Source organism: Eschrichtius robustus, chromosome 6 (assembly GCF_028021215.1).
Source record: "Eschrichtius robustus isolate mEscRob2 chromosome 6, mEscRob2.pri, whole genome shotgun sequence".
Classification (NCBI taxonomy): Eukaryota; Metazoa; Chordata; class Mammalia; order Artiodactyla; family Eschrichtiidae; genus Eschrichtius; species Eschrichtius robustus.
Window position 1 is genome coordinate 143,173,635 of NC_090829.1, and position 23,948 is coordinate 143,197,582.

Consider the following 23,948-nt stretch of genomic DNA (forward strand, 5'->3'; position numbering starts at 1 on the left):
TTAGAAGGAAAAGGGCCACAATGTGTGCACAGGGGCCGCTGTCGCGTAGAGAGGACGAATGGAGGGCTGGACTGCAGGACCGCAGCTGGACACGGGGTACAAGTGGACGCCCCAAAGGCCAGCTACGGGGGAGGGGCCACCTCAAGACTCCAATCCTCCCCACTGGTTAGTGCCCTGGGGCTGGCATAAAAATTCCCCAAGCTCGGACGCATAAAACAAGACATTTATTCTCTCCTGGTTCTGGAGGCCGGAAGTTCCAGGTCGAGGCGTCGGCAGAATTAGTTCCTCCTGGAAGTGTGAGGGAGGATCCCTTCCAGGCCTCTATCCCAGCTTCTGGGGTTCCTGCCCGCCTTGGGGTTCCTCGGCTTCGGGCAGCATCCCTCCAATGTCTGCCTCTGTCGCCCTCTGGCCGTGGGTCTCTGGGTCTCAAATCCTCTCTGCCTGTCTCTTCTTGGATTTCGGGCCCACCCTCATCTCCAGATTCTTATCAGTTACATCTGCAAGTGGCCTTTTTCAAATAAGGTCACATTCATGTGTCCAGGTGGACATGCATTTGGTAGGGGGGTGGAGCCATTCAACTCACTGTATCCACTCTGCTCCCAGTGGAGGTCATAGCAGGAAAGGGTTCATGACCCAGAGTCGCTGGCTGGTCTCTGGGCCCTGACTTAGGCCAGTAACTGGACCTCTGCACTTCAGCTTCTTGACCTGGAAAAATGAAGATTAGGAGCTAACACGTAGGGTTATTGTGAAAGTGAAATGAGCATCTTAGAGCAGCGCTGGGTGAGGCCGGCACTCAATACCGCCAGCTCTTTCTAGGGTGCTGACTACCTGATTATAGGCCCCATGGAGAAGCAAGAGACCCAAACAACCATTTCTCCCAGTCTCCCTAGCAGGCTGACCTAGTCTGTGTGGGAAACAGTGATGGCAGGGCAGAGATTGGCTTCAAACGGACCCAGGAGGGGCTGCCTGTCATCTCTCCACGTCTTACAGTCTCCTGCCCAGTCCTGAACCTCAGGTGACACGGAGCCCATCAGAAGTGACAGCGGGACATTCACACTCTCCCGTGGAAGCGTGGAGTTCGCTTGTCCCCAGGCCCTGGGGGCCCACGGAGACCCCTCTTGTGCTCTGCGCCTGCGTGTTGCCATCCGCCCTCCTGCAGACGGGGCCTGTGCTGGGCTACTGGCCTCCCCTGTGTGCAGAGGGTGGGTTGTACGGGGCTGGGCACGGCAGAGCTGGAAAAAATGCAGCCCTGGGGAGGTCTGCTGGGGGACGTTTGGGCCATGTTCCCAACTTGTGTCTTTGTAGAGCTTGCCAGGAAGATCGGAGGTGCTGAGCAGTGGTGACCGCACCCACCGGCTCCCCAGGCGACAGCTGGTGCCTGAGCCCTACGTGCAGCCCAGTTTCCTCCCAACACCGTCCAAAAGAAGAAATGAATTCCTTCCAGCAGCAGCCACTACGGCCACCGGGCGCAGCACCTGGACAGGTGATGTACCCGCCAAACTGGCAGGGGGGAGGGACGGACCCGGTTTTCCTCGCCAAGGACTTCAATCTGCTGAATTTGAACCATCAGCAGCCAGGAGGAAACAGGGACCAGCAGATGTCCAAGGTAAGTCGGGTGCAGGTATGGTCAGGAAGGGCGCATCCCAGCACCCCCCGGGGGTTGGCGGGGGCGGAGAAAGGCGGGAAACAAAACCTGCAAGTCTGGTCCAGCCCCAGGAGCACAACTGGGGTCCCCCTCTCTCCTGGGCACTTCCAACAAGCACCAGGGACAGACGCAGTCTCTGGGGGCAGCAGTGGCCTTCCTAGACGTGAATCTGGGGGCTCCTTCCTGGGAGCTTTGCCTCCAGCTATGACTAACACAGTCATCACTGCCAGCCTGCCATGCCCACCCTACCCCAGCTCGGCAGCCGCGGGCCCGCTCCTCTCCTCCCTCCGGCTGGGAACGCCTGCCCCTTGGCGCCAGATGGCCTGCTTAGACGGGCACCTCCATCTCCAGCCCCAGCCAGATATTCCCCCCAGCAGCGGAAGCAAAGCCTCCACAGGAAGAGAGCACAGGGACCTCCCTGCAGGCACATCCAGATCCACCCCTCATCCCTCCTGTTTCTAACCCAACATCAGTAGGTCCATCAATTCAGCCACAACTTCCCAAAGGTGGTGGGAGCCCCATCAGAGGCCAGGACTGTGAAGTCTGTTGTGACTCTTCCAGGGGCCCGAGAACAACCTGTACAACCAGTACGAGGAGAAGGTGCGGCCCTGCATAGACCTCATCGACTCCCTGCGGGCCCTGGGCGTGGAGCAGGACCTGGCCCTGCCCGCCATCGCTGTCATTGGGGACCAGAGCTCGGGCAAGAGCTCCGTGCTGGAGGCCCTGTCAGGGGTCGCCCTTCCCAGAGGCAGCGGTAAGCTCTGCCGGGCCAGCCTCCTGCAAGCCACAAGGCATCCCGGGGACCAGTGGACTCAGGGGAGGTCGCTGGGAAGGCCCCCGGGAGGGCAGCTCCCACAGGCCCTGGACGACTGCGTCTGGAGTGCATGGTGTGGGCAGGGGGCCGGGCGGCAGGGTCCTGGATGTTCCTGCTGCCCCTAGTTTCTGAGTCCTCTTTCACCTGTCAGTAGCCATCGCTGGGCCTGTATCAGTCGGTTTCTTTCTAGTTATCTTTCTAAGAGTGTAGAAGCATTTCTTCTTTGCTCTTGTTAATTTGTGAGTTTCAGGTAACATGTGAAGTCTTTTTGAAGAATTTTCTCAACACTTTGAGAAGCTATTAGCCAGGATCATGGTGTGATAAGACACAATGTTTCCTTTAAAAAATTTTTTTTGTTTGGCCATGCTGTGCAGCAGGCAGGATCTAGTTCCCCAACCAGGGATCGAACCCACGCTCCCTGCGTTGGGAGTGCAGAGTCTTAACCACTGGACCGCCAGGGAAGTCCCTGTTTCCTTTAAACATTTTTTAAGTGTGTGTAGAGTTAAAAGGCTGTTGTACATTTCTGATTTAATAAAATAATTATAAAGGAAAAAAAGAAGGAAAGAGATGGCATCCTGTAGTGGGTAGAAGTTCCCCTGTCCTGGTTCCCTCCCTCATTCCCATCTCCTGCAAGCACTGCCCATCGGCAAAACCCAACCAGAACCCGGGGGTGGGGGGGTGGGGGGGGGGCCAGGGCTGCCTCCTGGGCACAGAGGAGGGAGCGGGGATGCCGGAGGGCTGCCTGGGCCCTACACAGCCGCCAGTAAGAGCGCCTCGGCCTGTGCCTCCTCCCGACCACAGGCAGCTGGTCCTTTTCTCCAGAGTCTCCTGTGAGTTTCCCACCAGCCCCAGGGCCTGACACGTGATGGAGTCAGAGTGGGGACAGGGCTCCTCCTCTCTGCCCTGGGTTCAGCATTTTGGGGAGAGAAACAACAGAGCAGAGAGTCTGGAGGCCAGTGTGGCCATGGCAGTCTTGTGAGGCAGGCAGGTGGCCCTGGGCATACCCGCCTCGTAGGACAGTGCTGTGTGCTCCCTCCACGCCCGAACGGGAGAGGCTTGGAGGGGCCGGACAGGGTCAGGTGTATCCCGCCGCTTCACATCCTGCCTGTCCTGGCCCCGGGCTTCCACCTGGACCACGCCCCAGGCCTTTCTAGGGCCCGGGGGAAAGTGTTGGGGTTTGGACTAAGCCCTAGAGATTTCAGACGAGGCCTCTGGGGACACCGGGGAGAATAAGAGCAAAGGGCACCTGTGAACGCTTCTTTTTAAGGGAAACTTAGGATGTTTGGGAAACTCTCTCTCAGGAATCATAACCAGGTGTCCGCTGGTGCTGAAACTGACAAAGCAGGAGTTCAGGTGGGCCGGGAAAATCAGCTACCGGAAGACGGAGCTCCAGTTGCAAGACCCCTCACAGGTGGAGAGGGAAATACGTAAAGGTAGGGCCCCGCGGGCGGCTACAGGTGGGCTCCTTCTAACCCAGTCATCGTCGGTCATGGGGCCTCTCCAGCTCCACAGCAAGCACCCGTCTCTTCTTTCCAGGCTTTTCCATGTGCCAGCCCCCCTGCCTCAAATGCCGTCCCTCACATGCTGTCCCTCCTCCTTGCCTGCCTAATTCCTACTCTTTCTTTGGGTCTCAGTTTACCTGCCCCTCCTCTGTGAAGTGTCCCCTACAGGACCCCCCGCCCCAGCTACCCTGGTCACTGCTGGATGTGTGTGTCCCAAGGAGCTGCTCTAACCTAACGTGGCTGGGTGCCTGTGGCCACGTCCCTGTCCCCGTCCGATGCAGCTTCCCCCAGCGCTGACCCTCCCCCCCACCCATCATTTCTGGAAGCATAGCCAACACTTGAGATTAGCCTTAGGTAACCACAGAATGATCAAAAGGCTCAGTTGCTCCTGGAATCCACTTCCGTACCTGCTCAGAGGGGACCCTGGAGGTCACCCCCTCGCAACCCTGCCCCCCAGGTCCCTGAGCATGCCCACCCCACCCCCAGGCTTCTCCCCCTTCCTGCTCTCAAGCTGGGCTCAGCCAGGCAGGCGAAAATTAACCCTGATCATAACAGGAAACTCTGCAGCCACAGCTTCCGTTCCAGGGAGATGGGCTTCTTCCTTACTAAGCAATAAACTTAGCATCTGAGGCTGGGGTTTTCACATGACTCTGCGGGCTCAGCACCCCGAGAATCCTGTTGTCTCAGCTGGCTCACCAGAGGGATCCCTCCCAAAATAGAGAAGTACTGCCCCAATTCTAGCATCCACCCCTCAAAACAGAAACTTCTTGAGACCCTCAATTGGCAAGTTTCCTAGCTTCAAATGATAAAAGCTCTGCACCCTCTGTGCCGGCCATGCCTGTCCTGGGATGCCTCGTGCCCGGCACATCCTGCAGCCCTGTCGAGATCTGCCCAGACTCTCTCTAGCCATGAGCTCTGTGGGCAGGACTAGGAGGGCACCACGGGTGCCAGCTTGGGTGAACGTTCTGTGTAAGGATGTATAATGAGCATCTTTAGAATAGTGTCTTGGAACTCTGGTCCACTGCTGGTGGGAGGGTAAGTTGCTGTAACCACTTTGGAAAACTGGCACAATATCCACTAAGGCTGGAGGTGTGCACACCCCATGATGCCCAAAAACTCCGGTCCTGAGTATACCCCCAGCCAAAAGGTGTACCAAAAGTCAGGTTCCAGAATTTTCATAGCAGCACTCTTGCGATCACCCCCCACCCTGCCCCCCACTGGAAACCACCCAATGTCCATCAACAGTAGACTGGATCAAGGCACACGGTGTAATAACACATGGTAATGAAAAGGAAGAGCCCTCAGCTGTAAGCACCAATATAGGGTCCAGCCTGTGAAACTCACCAAGCCACGTGCCTAAGACAATGGGTACTTTCCTGTACGTATGGTACACTTCAGTACAAAGTTACAAAATCATATCTTAGGTAGTGACCCTGAATGATAATTAAGGCAGGAAAAGTTTACAAAGGAACAGGCTGGTTGTCATCCCCCCGACCCCAACTTCTACCTCTAAAGAATTAGGCAATTAATCAGGGCTGTGCCCTAAGTTGCCTGCCTATTTCTCACATCAGGGCTGTCCCCAAATATGGGTGAAATATGTAGCTGCCCACAGGTTTCACTGCTTCTGCTAGGTTGGGTTGTTCATTTGGACTCTCGGTTTTTCTCCTCTCGGTCTCTGTAGCCCAGGATGCCATAGCTGGGAATGGAGTTGGCATTAGCCACGAGCTCATTAGTCTGGAGATCACCTCCCCTGATGTTCCAGATCTGACCCTCATTGATCTTCCCGGCATCACCAGGGTGGCTGTGGGAAACCAGCCCCATGATATCGGACTGCAGGTGAGCCTTTCTGGAACTTGGGAATGGGTCCCACGCTAAGTTGGGGAGACTTCTGAGGTCTCTGCCGGCAGCCCCAAGGGCTCTGGCGCACCTTCCCAGCCCTCACTCTGAGTAGTTGGGGAGGAGACTGGGGTAGGACCATCTAGGGCTGGGACCTCATACTCAGATTCTGACAAGGGCCTGGCAGGTCATGGAAACAGGCAAAGTTGACTCAGTGGCACTGGAGGTGTATAGGTGTTGACGCCCTGCCCAATGTTGCCCTGTGAGAATGCTGGCCCAGTGTTACCACTCTCCCGATATTTAAAAGAAGCTGGAAATTGGATTTTTACATGGGATCTGCCAATTTTAGCAACAGTTTTTTAAACTAGCGCTACGTAAGTCAATCGGAACACAGATCTCTGATCAGGGGCAGAAAGGCCACCACAATGCACAGAAATGAGAACTGCAGACCAGCAGTGACCCAGTACAAACCGACAGCCGCTGAGCCTTGGGCTTCTTTGCCAAAGACCTTCCCCCCTAAGGTTGCCTGAGGACACAGTCGTCACTGGGATGCCAGAGTCACACATGATCTTTGGGCTGGGTTCACCCCAAGAGCAGCCTTGTCAAGCTTTGCCAGGTCAGCTCACATAGAGGCCAAGGAGACAAGGATGGTCTCAGGAGTGGGGTTGGGGTCCAGGGTGTAAAGGGACAAGGTGGAGGACGGGGAGAAGATGATACCCTCCTGCCCTAGGACTGGGGTCACTTAACTGCCCTCTTCCTTTTTACGGGAGGCACTTCCAGTGTTGGGAACTCAACCATAGCCCAACTAGGATTGTGTCAGTCCCTTCTGGATGGGGTCTCTGCTAGCTCCACTGTCTTGGGCAGTTAAATTACTCTTTCTTCCTATATCCAAATCACCATTCTCTGTCTCTCTAGGAGCAGTGTAGTTAGGTCATTTCCCTTACTGCGTTAAGGGACTAATTCCACACTTCTTACCCCGCTTCATTCAGCAAACGGGTGGGACTTCCCAGGGTGTGAGAAAGATGCTTGCCTGGGGTCAGAGCACGTTGCTTCTTCCTGCCATAATCTCAGGAGTATCACAGGGAAGGTCTGTCGATGAAGGAGGGCTCTCATCTAGCCATAGGAATCAGGGAGTCTTTGAGAAAGAAGAAATATCAGTGATGAGCTTTGGAGGATAAGTAGGACGTCAACAGAGAGCTCAATAAGGGCAAGTGGGTGGACATTCCAGAGGAAGGGGACAGGCTAAGCCAAAGCCCAGAAGTGTAACAACTGGGTCATGCTCTGGGATGTCTAGCCGTGCTCTTGGATGACCAGAGACGTGTTCTTCCTTTGTGATTCCTTGGCATCAGATCAAGGCGCTCATCAAAAAGTACATCCAGAGGCAGCAGACAATCAACTTAGTGGTGGTCCCCTGCAACGTGGACATCGCCACCACCGAGGCACTGAGCATGGCTCAGGAGGTGGACCCCGATGGAGACAGGACCATAGGTAAGAAGAAAGAACCAAGCTTCTAGAGGACAGGAAGCCAGGGAGAGACCCCTTATGTATTTAGAAGGTCCTGGAATGTAGCTCTGTTAGAGGCGCCCACATCCTGCCTTAGATCCAAGTGCTGTTCCCAGGGAAGCTCCACGGGCTCGGGGTGAAGTCGAGCACAGCAGGTGGGTCACCCTCACTGACAGTCAGGGTTGGATGTGTGGCCAACATTTGGAGGTTCTTTGCCCTCCTTCCTATTGTCCCTTATTTGCATTCTTGAACCATTCTGGATGGGGGAGGAGAAACGCCTTATTTGCTCTCCCACAATGGTCCAGAAAGGAGAAAGTGGCCCATCAGCTCTGCAATTCCACAGGTAAAGTTCTTGTGAGTCCTTGGTGCATGGAAAAGACTTTCCCAGGGCCTGTATGAACATACTCAGGGAACATACTTCCAGGCTTACATTGGAGCACAGGTGTCTGCAGAATTTATATTCAAGCAGAACGCTTCCTGGGGCAGATGGGTTCCCTTAAATTTCTTTTTTTTTTTTAAAAAAGTCACTCTGGAAGGCATTATAGGGGACTTGGTTTAAGAGCACAGACTGCCTGGGTTTGAATCCTTGTTCTACCACTTACTGGCTACATATCCTTGGGCAAATAATAGCTGCTATTTAAAAATTTTTAATATTATTATTCAATATCACTTTTCTCCCAATCACTTCACCTACCCGTCGAGTTTGCCTTCCTGAAAATTTGCAAGTCATTTTCCTCTACTAAATGGATACTCAGTATATCATTGCTTTTTCCACTTTTTCCTCAACAAACGCCTAGTTTTCCAGTAGGGATCAAAATAACGCTAGGGGAATACAGCTCAAGTGTAATGTGTTATTATATGCCAGACTACACTTGTGCCCTGTTAGCTGCTGACTTCTACAGGTGTCTAGAACACATTGAACCAGAGAGAAAACGCAGGTTTTGGGTCACCAGTCATCGTGCAGTTATAAGTCATTAGGAATGTCTTATTGATGACCACAGAAGATAATATCATCTGTTCAGTAGACTGATCTATTTGGATATCAGTGTCTCCATAGAAATTGAGTAACACCAGTAGTAGTTTTCTGTTCTTCTCATTAGCCACAAACTCTAATAACCAAAAATTCTTGCTAAATATTAGCTATTATTGTTATAAATTCAGCTAAGTACTATAACCATAGAGTATACACGATCTGGCCTTAGTATATTCCAAACAGCATTATAACATCAATGCAAACTTTCCATGCATTCTAGGTCAAGTACAGAAATAGAGAACAGTGTGCTAGGTTTAAAAAGGAAATGGAATATACACTCATGTACACAGCAGCCTTATTCACAACAGCCAAAATGTGGAAGAAAACCAAGTGTCCATCAAGAACACAGTCACTTGGAAATCAAAGCTTTTAGTCCAATGTGAGCAGGAAGGAGTGAGGGCAGGAACATGAGAGAGGAAGGCGGGGAAGATATCAAAGGAGGTACCCAACCAGAAGGGGCAGAGTGAGTCTGTGACAGGAGACATTAGAGAGAGGGCACAGACCCTCCTTACAGTAGGGGATGACGTGTTTTTGGAAGCATGGTGACGGAGTGGGTCGGTTCCGATGATGTATGCTGCCTAAGTGTCTGGCACCCAGCAGGCACCCAAGAGACATTTGTTACATAAATTACACAAGGCAGTAAATGAGTTGAGTGAATGGGTGAGTGAAGAAAAGTACAGGTAAGAGGAGTGACGATGGAATGAATGAATGAATGGGCTGTCAGGCACTGGGCAATCAAGGCTGCAGGAGGCTTTGCTGGTCGTGGCCAATAAAAGATCCCGTAGCCTAGCAGCATTCAATATATTTGAGTAGAGAACCAACCTCTCCAGTGCCCTTCTCTAATCACCTCACAGGAATCCTGACCAAACCAGATCTAGTGGACAAGGGCACTGAGAAAGGTGTCCTGAAAGTCATGCAGAACCTCACATACCGTCTCAAGAAAGGCTACATGATAGTGAAGTGCCGGGGTCAGCAGGAGGTCACGAACAAGCTGAGCTTGGCCGAAGCAACCAAGAAGGAAATGATGTTCTTTCAAACACATCCGTACTTCAGGTAAGATTCTTTAGGACAACCTTGGACTCCATGGAAAGCAGCCCCGCCTACCAGAATTGGCCTAGATGATTACCAAATTATATGTAAAAATTATACAATTAGCATAACCTACCCTCGTCTTTATTTCGGTGTTAAATTTATTGGCTTACTTAAACCAGTTTTTCTTGGACTCTGATGATGACACTGATTAAAAATTGTAATAGGGTATTTCATAAGGCAGAGCACACTTTGGTTTCTCAAAATGTTTTCACTTGCTTTCTCCCACAAAATCTTGAAGTCCCACAAAATTTTGAGTCCCACAAAATCTTGAAAAACACTGGGATTTTTCCCGTTGAATCGGGTACTTCTTTCCTTTCACTTTATTTAGGAACTTGCTGTTCCTGAACAGCAAGTTCAGGGGGGAGAAGGGTAATAAGATATAGAGGTCACTCCTGCTTTAAGGAGAGACAGTGGGAAAATGGTGAATTTTTGCCGACCAGGTTTGCTACTTGCTCTGTGCCCTTGGGAGATGGCTCAGCCTCTCTGAGCTTTTGCTTTCTCATCCTGCTAATGCTTCACAGGATTGCGGTTAGGATTAAATAATATGGCACACGCACATGTTCTGGCCAGCACTCTGTAGATACCACCCTGGTTCCTTGTTTCTCTCTGCTCCTGCCCTGAATGGAAGAAACAGATCATTTTCAGTAGTGTTAGGGGTCACAGGGAGAGAAAACTCTGCTCACCAAGCAGAGAGAAGATTCTGTAACAATCACACCCATGGTTCTCAACCCTGAGGGAGCAGTGGAATCTGCGAGAGAGTTTGTTAAAATCCAGCTGGCTGTGCCCTGTCCCAGAGTCTCTGAGGTCTGGGGTGTGGCCCCAGAATTTATGTTTCTAACAAGTTCCCAGTTGAGGTCGACGTTGCTGACCCAGGGACCACACTTTGAAAACCACTGTTCAAGGTCTCTGGGAAAGTCAAGTCTTGGATAAAAAAGTGTGCTGAAGGGCTTTGTTGTTGAACATCTGAGATTTAATCCTTGCTTGCCCACATGCTGGGACTCAGCCCTTGCAGGAAAGGCACACACAGTAGCACTGGAAAAATGATCCTACTGGGTCCTTCATGAATTTGTGTTAACAGCAAACGCGCGTAGCAACCAGACCACCTGGGGTGCGACCCTGGGCGAGGTACTTAACCTTCTGGTGCATTTGCCTTTCTTTAAAATTGGTTGTTCAGGGGCTTCCCTGGTGGCGCAGTGGTTGAGAGTCTGCCTGCCAGTGCAGGGGGCACGGGTTCGAGCCCTGGTCTGGGAAGATCCCACATGCCGCGGAGCGACTGGGCCCGTGAGCCACAACTACTGAGCCTGCGCGTCTGGAGCCTGTGCTCCGCAACAAGAGAGGCCGCGACAGTGAGAGGCCCGTGCACCGCGATGAACAGTGGCCCCCGCTCGCCGCAGCTGGAGAAACCCCTCGCACAGAAACGAAGACCCAACACAGCCAAAAATAAATACATAAATAAAATTAAAAAAAAAAAAATTGGTTGTTCAGTGATTAAATATTTGTAAAGCCCTTAGCATCATGTAGGCGCTTAGTAAGCACCGTGTAAACGTTTTTTTTTAATTTAATTTTATTGTGGAAGAAACATTTGTCATGAGGTCCACCCTCCTAACAAATGTCTAAGTGAACAATGCAGTATTGTTAACTATTGGCACAATATTTTTCAGCAGAGCTCTGGAACTTATTTATCTTCCAAAACGGAAACTTTTTGCCCTTAGATTAGCAACTCCTCATTTCTTCCTCCCCCCAACACCTGGCCACCATTCCCACTCTCTGATTGCATGAGTTTTAGATAGCTCACATGAATGGAATCATGTAGTATTCGTCTTTCTGTGACTGGCTTATTTCACTTAGCAGAATGTTCTCAAGGTTCATTCCTGTTGTCACATATTGCAAAATTTCCTTCTTTTTAAAGGCTGAATTATATTCTACTGCATATATCTACCGCATTTTTTTATCCATTTACCTTTCCATGAACATTTAGGTGTTTCCACATCTTGGCTATTGTGAATGGTGCTGCAAGGAACATAGGAGTGCTAATATCTCCTTGAGATCTTGATTTCAATTCTTTTGAATAAATGCCCAGAAGTGAGATTGCTGGATCATGTGGTAGTCCCAGTTTTAATTTTTTAAGGTACTTTCTTACTGCTTTCCATAGTGGCTGCACCATTTTGAATTCCCATCAACAGTATACAAGGGTTCCAATTTCTCCACATCTTTGCCGACACTTGTCTTTTGTTTTTTTGATAATACCATCCTAAAAGATGTGAAGTGATATCTCATTGCAGTTTTGATTTGCATGTCCCGGATGAGTAGCTGAGCATCTTTCCATGTGCCTGTTGGCCATCTGTATGTCTTTGAAGAAATCTCTATTCGAATCATTAGCCCATTTTTAAATTGGGTTATTAGGGTTTATTTGCTATTGAGTTGTAGAGTTCCTTATATATTTTGGAGATTACCTCCTTACCAGTTAGATGGTTTGCAAATACTTTCTCTCGCTTTGTAGGTTGCCTTTTCCTCTGTTGATTGTTTACTTGTTGTGCTGAAGTTTTTGGTCTGATGTCATCCTACTTGTCTATTTTTACGTCCGTTGCCTGTGTTTTTTGGTGTCATATCCATGAAATCATTTCCAAGATCACTATGATGAAGATGTCCCCTCATGTTTTCTTCTAGGAGTTTTACAGTTTCAGGTCTTACATTTAACCCTTTAATCAATTTTCAGTTGACTTTGTGTCTGGTGTAAGATAAGGATCCAATTTCATTCTTCTGCCTGTGGATATCCAGTTTTCCCAATACCACTTGTTGAAGAGACTACCCTTTTCCCATTGTGTATTCTTGCCACTTTTGCCAAAAATCAGTTAACTGTACAGGCATGGATTTATTTCTGGGCTTGCCCTTCTGTCCCATAGGTCCATCTGTCTGTCTTTATGCTAGCATCCTACTGCTTTAATTACAGTAGCTTTGTAATATGTTTGAAAACAGGAGCTACGATGCCTGCAGTCTTCTTCTTTATCAAGGCTGATATTGCTATTCTGGGATAAATATCTGCTATAAGAAAGAAAATACTAATTTGGGCAAGTCACTTAGCCTCTATGATGTTATATTTGCTTTGCTTTTCCTGAAAAGATGACTTACCTCATGAGCTTATCGGGGTGACAAAAAGAGAAAATAAATGTAACCTTCCCAGCACTGTGCTTGCCTAGGTATGAGCTGGCTCCATAATTATCAACTGTCCACATTCGCTGCCTGGCTTTTCTGATGGCGTGTGTTGCCCCAAGGAGCTGAGCTCACCTATCCACTTACAAAGCCCAGTACTGGACAATGATCATATGGACCCTTTATAAATTCATGTGTGCTCTGTCCGGTTTCAGAGTTCTCCTGGAGGAAAGAAAGGCCACGGTGCCCTGTCTGGCAGAAAGACTGACCACCGAGCTCATCTGGCACATCAATGTGAGTCAGTGGGTTGAGTTGCAAGCTTATAAAAACGGCGGCCTGTCCAGGTCACTTTCTTAGTCATGGGTTGACTAAGACGCTCCAGTGAACTGTCCAAACCAGCAGACAGCAAGCACATTCTGAAGACCAAATCTCTCCTGGTCAGAGGCTCATGAGAGAGTCCCTGAAATGGGAAAACAGTAACTGCATAACGCGGAAACAAAGAGCTGAATCTGTCAATTTGGGGGAAGCAAAGAAAGAAGGAGGAAGGACTCTAATACCAGGTTAGCTGTGTCAAAAGGAGTGAATGCTGAGTTAGCAAATTTTTAAATAGGTTGTTAACAATTCACAGTATAAAAAACATTTTCCCAGCTTCAAACTTATGGGAAATAAATGTTCAGTTTTCACCGACTCTCAAAGACAGACAACCACAAAGTTCTCATGATGTCATTGAAGACAGGGGAACCGTGGCTGAGTGCTTATTGAGAAGGAGAATATTTGTAGCCACCACCCCTACTGTCGCGGGCTCTGGGAGCGTGCGACAGCCGCCATACCTGCACACCCCCTATGAAGAAGATAATGGCCAGGACACACTGAGGAAAGAGGCAGCAGGCATCCATACTAAAAACAGCCCTTGCACCAAAAATATTAAACCTGCACAAACTACACAAGGACGCTTTCACATATAATTAGCCCTCCAAGACCTCAGTAGATAATCATTTCTCCTAAACTCACAGAGTAAGAGAAACATAAGCAAAATGAAGAAGGAGAGGAACCATCCCCACTTAAAAGACCAAGAGAATTCCCCTAAAGGAACAAACAATGAAACAGACCTGTTCAGTCTAATGGACACTGAGTTCAAAACGGAGGTAAATGAAAATACTGAAGGAACTAAGAAAGGCTGTCGACAGAAGTGCAGATTACTGTAAAAAGGAACTCGAAACTATAAGGAGGAGCCAAGAAAAATTAGAAAATTCCTTTGCCAAGACAAAAGCTGAGCTCAAGGCAATGAATAGCAGAATGAGTAGTGCAGAAGAATAACTAAGTGACCTGAAAGATAGAAAAATGGAAATCACCCAATCAGAACAATAGACAGAAAGCCAAATGAGAAACAGAATATTGGTCATGCTTGCTTCAACCTTTTACATGAGGTAGAACAACATGAGAAGATGGAAAATTAACCCTTAGAGCAGAGATGATCCCGGGGGCTGGACTCCAGTCCATGCTAAATTGCATGTCACGCAAAAACAATGCATTCTTTTGAACCAGAAAACACATACCAGAGAATATTTGGTTGCAAGGGGCCAGTGGTTCTCAAACTGTGTGTGCACAAAAGTTACCTGGAAAGTTTGTTTAAATTCAGCTTCCCGGGCCCCTGGCTGAGTTTCGGAGTCAGTGGGTCTGGCGGGGGCAGGGCCCGTGAATTTGCTTTTCTCAGCTCCCAGATGATCTGGGGAACACACTTTGAGGAGCACTGAGTCTAGTGGAATCCCCTCAGTTTGCAGCAGAGAATTCTGAAAGACGTATCCCTGTCTAAAACATATATCCCCTGTCTAACTGAGAAAAACATCTTTTTTGCAAAAACACTTTGCATTCTGATAATTTTTTTATAACATAGCTCTCAACATTTAAATATTTCATTTTAAATTTTGAGCTTAAGTTTTGTACTATTTTAAATTAACTTTAAAAATTTATATCAAGACTTAATTATAATAATAATTAAAATAATTAATTTGAAATATTAATTTGAAATAAATAATTTGAAATATCAGGGAAAAAATTACTACATTTCTGCCTAGAGATAGAAGTACAAACTGGAGAGAGAGAGAGAGAGAGAGAGAGAGAAAGAGAGGCTGAGACCTTATCAACCTCTTGGTACCCTAATCCAGAAACTGCCTCTAAATCTCAATGAGCTCATCCTTCCTGGCTGGCTGCACCAACGTCGTTCACACAGGTGTCTTTACCTGCAGCGTCTACCTGCTCGGGCTGTACAGGTGGTGAGCGAGATGCAAAGTGGAACTCTACTGCTTACCAGCTCAGCAATGATATCGAGCAGTTTGGCTCTCTGAGCCTAAGGTTCCTCTCTTGTGAAAAAGAGGCCATGAAGACACATGCTTTGTACCGCGGTGCAGGGCTTCACTGCGATGTGAAGGGCTTGGAATGATGCTTGGCCCAAAGATAACCCTCCTTGGTGCCCCTCTGCATCCTTCCTGCTCCTCCTCTTTGTTAAATTGTTGTTAGCAATGTTGACTGCTTAGGACTGTACCCAGCCTGATAGCGACACACAGACATAGCCTCTACCAAAGCACCATTTATCAGTTTGTAATGCTCAAATGACCACCAACATAACATTTTACTAAAGAAATCTTCCATTATATTCAAGCGTCAACTACAAATTGGCACTTGCCATCTACTTCTACAAGGATTAAATCAAGCGCTGCTGCAGCTGCTGTCTTTGGACACCCCCTGAAAGGAGTCCAGGGTGGAGATCAGGAATGATGCCCTCTGTGCTCTGGGAAAAACTGGCAGAACAGGTCTTCAGATAGTTAGATATTCTCAGAAGATTTTATGAGCCCAATTCTTGTATCTCCTCATATCTAGAAAGGCACTAAAATCCTTCATGGTGACCTCTGCTCCTTGTGACTAGCAGTAACCTTCACGAGACTAGCAGAACCTTCTGCAAAAAATATGTGCTTGATGGCATGGACTCCCCCTTCACCAGAATCACATATATACTGACCTTCCCCCCTAACTCTTTGCAGCAGTTTCTCAGAGCTATCTGAGATGCTATCTCCCAGGCTATAGTCCTCATTTTGCCCCAGATAAAACTTAACTCACATTGTTCATGTTGTGCATTTTTTTAAGTCAGCGCAAGGATACTTTTTCTCTCAATGAAAAGCACTGAGCCAAACAAAACAAAAAAACAAAAACAAAAACTGGCCCCCATCTGATTCCAACCCGCTCTGGTCACTTGACAGAACTGCAAAATTCTTGACACTAGATGGTTCAAGCTGTAGTGCATAACATTGCATCCAAAGCCCTTCTTGAGCTCTTAGCAGGGGTCCATCTCAACAAGCTTCACAAAATAATAGAAATTCCAGATCCCCTTGAATGCTTTCAAATGAGACTCTGCCCATACACCTAAGAAATTTGTCAGCTAATTTCATCAAGCTGCAGCGTTTCATTGTTTGCTCTTCTTTTGTTCAGAAATCGCTCCCTTTGTTAGAGAATCAACTAAAGGAGAGTCACCAGAGGGCGACAGAGGAGCTGCGCCAGTGTGGAGACAACATCCCCAGCAGTGAAGCCGATAAAATGTTCTTTCTGATTGAGGTGAGGATTACTGGGGACCCCATGTGACCCTCAGACACAGAAACTGGCTTCTTCTTAGATGGTCGCATCCTTCCTGGTGGCCCTGCACATCTTGAGGTGGCCCTCCCTATATGTGAGCTTCCCCGCCTGTGGCTTGTGGGAGCCCTGCCCTGCCCTCCCTGGGTCTCACCTGAAGTGAGAAGTGGCTGGTGGGTCATTGGACCCCCTTGAAGCCCCAGGTCCCACACCACACTCAGCTGTCCCAGATCCCAGCTCTGTAATATGATTACAGCCCAGAATGATGCTTTTATCTCATTTTTCAGAAAATTAAGGTGTTTAATCAGGACATTGAAAAGTTAATAGAAGGAGAAGAAATTGTAAAGGAGAAAGAGTCCCGCTTATATAACAAAATCAGAGAGGAGTTTAAAAGCTGGATACTCGTACTTGCAGCCAATACCCAAAAAGGTAAGTCTGGGGACAGGGCTCCCGCAAAAGCAGCATCATGTTTACCAAGACCAGAAGCTACTTCCGGCACATGAAAAGTGTGCGGAGAGCTGACTGTGCCCACACGAGGGACCCCTTAGTATCTATAACAGCTTCCCACCCATCAGTGTGGTGCGCTGACCTCACCAATTCAACAGAAGACGATTCCACCACCTACTTCCAGCTTTCTTCTTGCTCCTTTGCTCTGAGGCGAGGCAATTTCACTTACCCCGTCTCTTCCCTCCTCTTCACCCTTAATCCAAGACCAGAGAGGTCAATGCTTTGACAAGAAACTCCTTGCTTCCCCAGGCAGAATTCCAACTTCCATTCTGCTGCAGCCCAAATGCCAATAGGGTGTGTGCCCATGGTGTGCGTGCGTGTGTGTGTGTGCATGTGTGTGTGTGTGTGTGTGCGCACGCATGTGTGTGTGCATCTTTGTTTTGGCACTTGATAAAAACAGCACTATTCCTTCCACGGTAGGAGTCCTCCAGCTGTAGTCTGGATGTATTCTTGGGGGAGCTGTAAGTGCCATAAGAATTTTTGAGTTTCTATTTTCATTTAATTAATCAGATTTTTTTCCTACCAATTATAACATTCAACTTCTTTCTTGGGTTGATGACTCTCAACTGAAACACGTTTGAATAGAATAAAATTTTGGTTCTTAAAAGTCAGTATTTCTCAAACTGGCATCATCAGACCATGAATATTTTTTTCACTATAAAAAAAACTCTGTTTAGAAACATTGTCATAGGGTTCATTGGGTAATCAAGACTTGAGAAAAAGTCCCTATCTTTAAAATGTCCATGAAATTATTAGAATTTACCCTGGTGGTTTGTTTTATGTTGCAGTTAAGAATATCATTCATGAAGAAGTCTCAAAATATGACAAGCAGTATCGAGGCAAGGAACTTCTCGGATTTGTCAGCTACAAGACGTTTGAGACCATCATGAAGCAGTATCTCGAACAACTGGTAGACCCAGCACTCGAGATACTCCAGAAGGCCGTTGGTGAGGAACTCTCATAAGTGCCTTTCAAATGATCATCCCAGTACCTCCCATAGTCTCAATGCCCTGAGGGAGAGATTGGAATGGAATTACCAAACACAGCCTGCAGACGCTTGCCCATCTGGGGGGAGGACAAGAGCGTGTATGAACTTTATCTACCTCATACCTAAGCCTGGACGCCGCTGTATGAGGAACAGTCTGTTGCTAACCCTGTAGAGAACACATACCCAGGAAAGGACCAGAAATTGATAGGACCTGCTCAGGGTGGTGGTGCATTTGGCATCTCCCTTTATGGGGATTATGTACCATCCCCACCTTCTCTCTTGGTCTGTAGATCTGGGGAGCTCGGCCCTAGAATGGGGTCATTGTATCATTATGTATCCTCCCTGTGTCTTTAATCCATTTCACCCCTGCTTGCATTTTACTGATGCTTTGTTCTTTCCTTGATCAGAAATTATATGGCAAACTTTCACTGACACAGCCCAAAAAAGTTTTGGTGGATTTTACAACCTTAATCACACAGTCCAGGTAAGTGCCCACAGCTTACTTGTTGGTAGCCTGTACTATTGGCTGATTTATCTGGGTTTAACCTTTGAAAGAAGCTGGATATTTACTATCATTTGGAAACATAAGGCCAGGGTTATAATGGCACGGTTGCTGGGCTGGTGACTCCAGGAGCATCTGTCATTTTGCTTCTGCTCCGGAGAAATGCCTGGGAGAAATGAAACGGAGCACGTGACCTGGTTACCCTTTCTGCAGGATCTTCTGCAGCCTGGCAGGACATAGGCTGGATGGCGATGACCATACCTAGTGATGGGCTGGTATTTTTGAATCTTATTCTTGCACAAAGGACTAGTCTTACTCCAAAATCTTTATACGTTTGACTTAAAATATTGCCACAGCTGTGTGGGTTTTCACTTAGCAAGTTAGTTATTGAACCCTTCCCTCAGGAAAGGGAAGAGAGGGGTGTTTGGCTCCCACCTGGGCTTAGATAAAAATCGTCTTCCACCCAGGCCTAGACGGATACGTCAGAAGCTCATTCCACGGGCTCAGGAGAACAAGACAAAACATTTGTCATTTTTTCTATAACAAAAGAGTTTCTCCTTTCACCTCTTTGGCCAGTTGGTGGAGAACAAATCACACTTCTCCAACTATCCCAGGGGCTGTGTCTGAGTCCTGGGCTGGGTGACGTGCCTGGTCCTTGATCACCATTTCTCCAGGCTGGCAGCTTTCAAGATGTATGTGTGTCCTTCCTGGGCCTTAGTGGTTGGTCCCCTGGGTGCCCCATGCTCCTGACTACAGGACTGGTCCTCGTGAACGCCTCCCCAGCCCTGCCAGGGCGCAGAGCGCTCTGATGCAAACACAGGCTGTTCTGTGGCCGAGGAAAGTCCAAGGGCCTCTGCCCCCTGTGCCATCCTGGGATGAGTAAGGTCTGGGCACGGCTACCCGACACCCACCCAGACGCACTCCCCCTGGGTCTGTACCCTGTTCTCCTGAGCCACATCAGAACCAAGGGTCTTGTGTCCTCCCGTGAAACTCCTCTTGGGAAGTGACGCATAGCCCGCTTCTACTCTCAGGCCCCAGATCTGCAAGGCGGGGTGTGGTGTGGTTTGTCGCGTACGTGGTTTTGGCCACATACACTCCTAAAAAAGAAGGAAAACCTGCCCTTGTGACGCTCACAGTTTCTCCCTTCTCTCAAATTACTGTGTCTGCCTTCAATGCACAAAAGTCTGTTTGAAACTCAAAAGCCAAGAAGTGAACCCATTCCACTATGTCCTCTCTCCCTTTCCCGGGATGCCTTTGACCATGTAGGTGACATGGGAGTCGCAGGATTTCTGGGAAACACGGATATGGAGCTGTTATCCCACTGTGCTCATTAGCCCAGGGGACATTCTTGAATGCTTGGATTCAAGCCAACTGCAGAAACAAGAGTGATGGGCATGAAAATGTAGAATAAACCATAACTGAGGAAGCAGAAATACGGGGATGTGGGAGGAGATGAAGGTCGGGGCAGAGAAAAAGAACAGGCGTGTGATCCCTTTGGCAGCACGTGTACTAAACAAACAAACACACACACAGACCGGCAGTAGAGAAGGTGAGCATGGCACAGGCAAGGGGCAGAGTCACAAGATAGGACAGGTGAGGAAGGCAGCAGAGGGTGAAGGGGGACCTCCTGAAAATCGCCATTTAAAAGTCTCAGGCCTTCTTTGACCTCGGATTATTTTTAACTCCGTGTTCAACATAATAGTACTTCCTAGGCTGTTTAAACAACGGGGGGAGGGGGGGGGAAGAAAAAGAGAAGTAATATGTTTCTCTTTCTTATTCAATCAGAGCAGGATTGAAGACATAAAAACAAAACAAGCGGAAACAGCAGAAAATCTGATCCGGCTTCAGTTCAGGATGGAGCAAATGATTTATTGTCAAGATCAGATTTACAGCGTGGTTCTGAGCAAAATCCGAGAAGAGATTTTTAACCCAGTGGAAAAGCCTCCACAGAATCTTCAGTCGAAATCGTCCCTTTTAAGTGATCCGCCTTCAGTTTCCTCCATTGTTGAGATTTGGGTCCACCTGAATGCGTATTTCTCGGTGAGCAAGTAGGGGGTACAGGGACAGTGCACTGTGGTTCCTGCCGAGCAGAGAGTGGGGTAACTGCGTTGACAGCTGCTTAGCTGAGCAAAGAGGGAGAGGCCACTGCTGTGTACCAAGCCCTTTGGCTGTGAAACACTACTCATATATAATCTCATTATAGTTTTATCGTAATCTTACCAAAGCACTTTTAATTTGCCCCCAAATCAGGTTTCCCGTGTAGCAGAGAATGCACTCAAAATTAATTCCATCTCCAAAGTTCTCTGTATTTTGTGCTATGCATAAATTACAAAATTACTATTATCAGAATACAGCAAAGCACTAACTTGACTGGTTATAGTTTAGCTTCCCTTCATAGTTCAGAAGGCACTCAGCTCTTGAAGTGCCTCAAACTTGCGAGTTCCACAAAGTGGGAATGAAAAAGGCTTTCCCTAGATTTTGCGACCCAGACGGCTTCATGGTTTCTAACACTTCATCCGTGGACTAAAGTATTAGGGCGCATAGAGAAGGAGGTAGCTTTTAAACTGCAAAGAAGCCCAACTCCTGAAGCCCTTTCTTGATCCGAATAGAAAGTAGAGTTACCCAGGTGTGGGGTCCAGCTGTCAGGCAAACTGGAGATGCTGATGAAAGGAGGGAATGAGGCGAGCGCTGACACAGGTCCCGATCGGCTCCCACATGGGACCCAGGGTTCACAGCTGGGAGGTCTCTCCAGGGAGGAGAAGCGGGAGTGGGGGTGGAGCTCCCAGAAGGGCTGGGATGTCCAGAACGTGGTATGGGTTTGCGAGCCTACAGGTGGGTTCTTCGTGCCAGAGGGAATACCTGGGCAGGGAAAACTGGGCGACCCAAATCGATCTTTCCCTTGGTTTGGTACTGACCACTGGCGTGGAGGTGGACGGGACATCAGGACTCAATAAGTAGACCATGCATGCATCCAAGAACTTTTCTCTGCAGCCACAGGCCTTGGGCCCAGACCCCTCCAGCTGACCCTTCTTATCCCCTCTTCCAGGAAACCAGCAAACGTCTCGCCAACCAGATCCCATTCATAATTCAGTATTTTATGCTCCAAGAGAATGGTGATTACTTGCAGAAAGCCATGATGCAGATACTACAGGAAAAACAGCACTATACCTGGCTGCTTCAAGAACAGGGTGACACGACAGCCAAGAGGAAATCCCTTCAGGAGAAAATTTACCGGCTGGTTCAGGCACGGCGAGCTCTCTATGAATTCCCCCATTTAAAGGGGTAAATTCCAAAAGAACACCAGTGCTGCTGGGTTTTGCTATGCGCATGATTGTAAGGGAGTTGGTACAGGAAGTGGTTTCTCATTTGGGGCCAGACTTTTCTGTTGCTGTCTGTGTCCATCTTCACTGTGCTGCACTCAGCACCTGAGTTTATATCTGAAGTCCCGTAACCCACAGAGCTGTCTCCTCCACCAGGAGGTCTTCCTCGTCCTCTGTGAAGAGGGGGCTCTCCAGCCCTTGGGCCCCAGAGCCTCCAGTTACAGCATTCTTAAATACTGCTATCATTCTTTGTTAATTTTTCACCCCTCTGCATTAGACTATGAGACCTCAGAAAGGTAAGGTCAGTTCATATTCTTTTGTATTTTCAGAATCTGGCATGGTGCCTGGCACATAGTAGCCACTTAATAAATATCTCATTGAACCAATGAATGATGGAGATTACCTGAGGCTATGGCTTAAATCCAGACTTTGGTTGTTTGGAATGGTGTCCCTTAGCTGGTCACTTTCTGATAAATTCAGTCATGCCACCTGCTTCCCATCATTTGCTGTGATGGTGTTTCCCAGCCCCTGGGGAGAAAAGAGGCTGAGTGATTATTATTTTTAAATTGTAGTTTCTCTAATTGCAGTGAACTCCATTGCTGTGTTAAGTCTTAAAGAGAAATTTAATAAGGAAAAACATTTTTTTAAAAAACATAGAGATTCACACCAGTGGTCATCTCTAGATTGGAGGATTATGGTTAATTTTATTTTCTTCTTCAAACTAAGCTAATGACCTCACAGGAATTTTAGGAAGGTTAAGTGAAACCATTTCTACAAACTATGTGTCCCAAAGCAGGTGTTCAAAAATGCCAGCAATTTTTCCCTCCAACAAAGACCTCTTTCTGTCTTTACCTCTAGGTCTGTAGAGAAGCCCTCAATTCTAAAGCTCTTCCAGCCAGTTCTTATGTTTAGTTCTTTGATACTTTTTGACAATTTTTGTATATGGTGTTAGATAAGAGTCCTTTTGCGTATGCACATCCAGTTTGCCCAGCACCATTTTTTGAAACGACTGTTCTTTCCCTATTAATCTTGGCACTCTTGTCAAAAATCGTTTGACCATATATGCAAGGACTTGTTTCTGGGCTCTGTTCTATTGCATTGGTCTATATGACTGTCTTTATGACATTACCACACTGTTTTGATAATTGTAGATTTGTTGTAAGTTTTGAAATCAGGACATGTGAGTCCTCCAGCTTTGTTCTTTTTCTCATGGTTTTTTTTTTTTTTTTTTTTTTTTGGCTATTCAGTGTCTCTTGAAATTCCATATGAATTTTAGGATGAGTTTTTCTATCTTTGCAAAAAAATGTCATTGGAATTTTGATAGAAATTGCACTGAATCCATAGATAGCTTTGGGTAGTATTTGCATCCTAACAGTATTAAGTCTTTCAATCCATGAACATAGGATGTCTTTCCATTTATTTGTGTCTTCTTTAATTTCTTTAAGCAATATTTTATAGTTTTCAGTGCACAAGTCTTTCAATTCCTTAGTTAGTTACCAAGTACTTTGTTCTTTTTGATGCTATTGTAAATGAAATTGCTTTCTTAATTTCCTTTTCAGATTGTTCATTGTTAGTTTACATATATGCAACTCATTTTTATGTGTTGATTTTATATCTTGCTACTTTGTTGAATTCATTACTAGTTATAACAGTTTTTGTGAACTATTTATGGTTTTCTACATATAAGGTCATATCATCTGTGAACAGAGATTATTTCACTCCTTCATTTCTGACTTGGATGCCTTTTATTTCTGTATCTTGCCTAACTGCTCTGGCTAGAACTTCCAATACTATGTTGAATAAAAGTGGCAAAAGTGGGAATCCTTGTCTCACAAAGTTACTCTGATTTTAAAGAAATTTGTAATATTGAACCTAAAGATTATGAGAAGACAATTTAAAAGACAAAACATTGGTTTCACTTTAGGTATCATACTTTTTTTCTTTTTGGCTTTTCCCCCTCATTTTATGAATTGGGTCACATGTACAAATAGTAGCAGAGCTGAAGAAAAGAATCAAATCCCTTCATATAATAAATGCTGCTGTGAACAATCAATTCTGAGAAAAATAAAATCTGATGTTTATTATTTGTTTCATAAATTGTATAGTCAAAGCTTCCCCTAAATGTTTAATACATTTCACTCATGTGTACACATACACAGCCTCAACCAAAGCTTCTCATTGACCACCTCAGGACTGACCCCAAAACCCAGGTGTGAGGCATCCAGGGAAGATGCTTGGAGCCAGGTGTATGAGTTTCCTGGGGCTGCGATACAAAGTACCACAAACTGGATGGCTTAAAACAACAGAAGTTTGTTCTCTCCTGCTAAATGCAGACAATACCTTGTCTGACCTGTTGATTCTTTCCCTAGATTAAAAGAAGTAGGAATGAAGAATTATGTAGTTAGAGAATGACTAGCTCTCTACCTCCAGCAGGC

General features: G+C 47.2%; 1 protein-coding gene across 2 annotated transcripts in view; it reads left to right on the plus strand.

Moving 5' to 3' along the window:
- Nucleotides 1-22,641, plus strand: part of MX2 (MX dynamin like GTPase 2) — a 29,559-nt gene extending 6,918 nt beyond the window's left edge. Inside the window, exons 2-14 of one of the 2 annotated variants that reach the window (XM_068545781.1) lie at nucleotides 1,306-1,606; nucleotides 2,207-2,399; nucleotides 3,761-3,892; nucleotides 5,643-5,797; nucleotides 7,147-7,285; nucleotides 9,188-9,386; nucleotides 12,791-12,869; nucleotides 16,059-16,181; nucleotides 16,484-16,625; nucleotides 17,492-17,650; nucleotides 18,099-18,175; nucleotides 19,979-20,233; nucleotides 21,240-22,641. In XM_068545781.1, the coding sequence (XP_068401882.1) occupies nucleotides 1,430-1,606; nucleotides 2,207-2,399; nucleotides 3,761-3,892; nucleotides 5,643-5,797; nucleotides 7,147-7,285; nucleotides 9,188-9,386; nucleotides 12,791-12,869; nucleotides 16,059-16,181; nucleotides 16,484-16,625; nucleotides 17,492-17,650; nucleotides 18,099-18,175; nucleotides 19,979-20,233; nucleotides 21,240-21,479 (2,070 nt within the window). In that variant the 5' untranslated portion in view covers nucleotides 1,306-1,429 and the 3' untranslated portion in view covers nucleotides 21,480-22,641. The remainder of the gene's footprint in view (nucleotides 1-1,305; nucleotides 1,607-2,206; nucleotides 2,400-3,760; nucleotides 3,893-5,642; nucleotides 5,798-7,146; nucleotides 7,286-9,187; nucleotides 9,387-12,790; nucleotides 12,870-16,058; nucleotides 16,182-16,483; nucleotides 16,626-17,491; nucleotides 17,651-18,098; nucleotides 18,176-19,978; nucleotides 20,234-21,239) is intronic. The other variant, XM_068545782.1, reaches the window with a different exon arrangement.
- The last annotated feature ends 1,307 nt before the right edge of the window (nucleotides 22,642-23,948 follow it).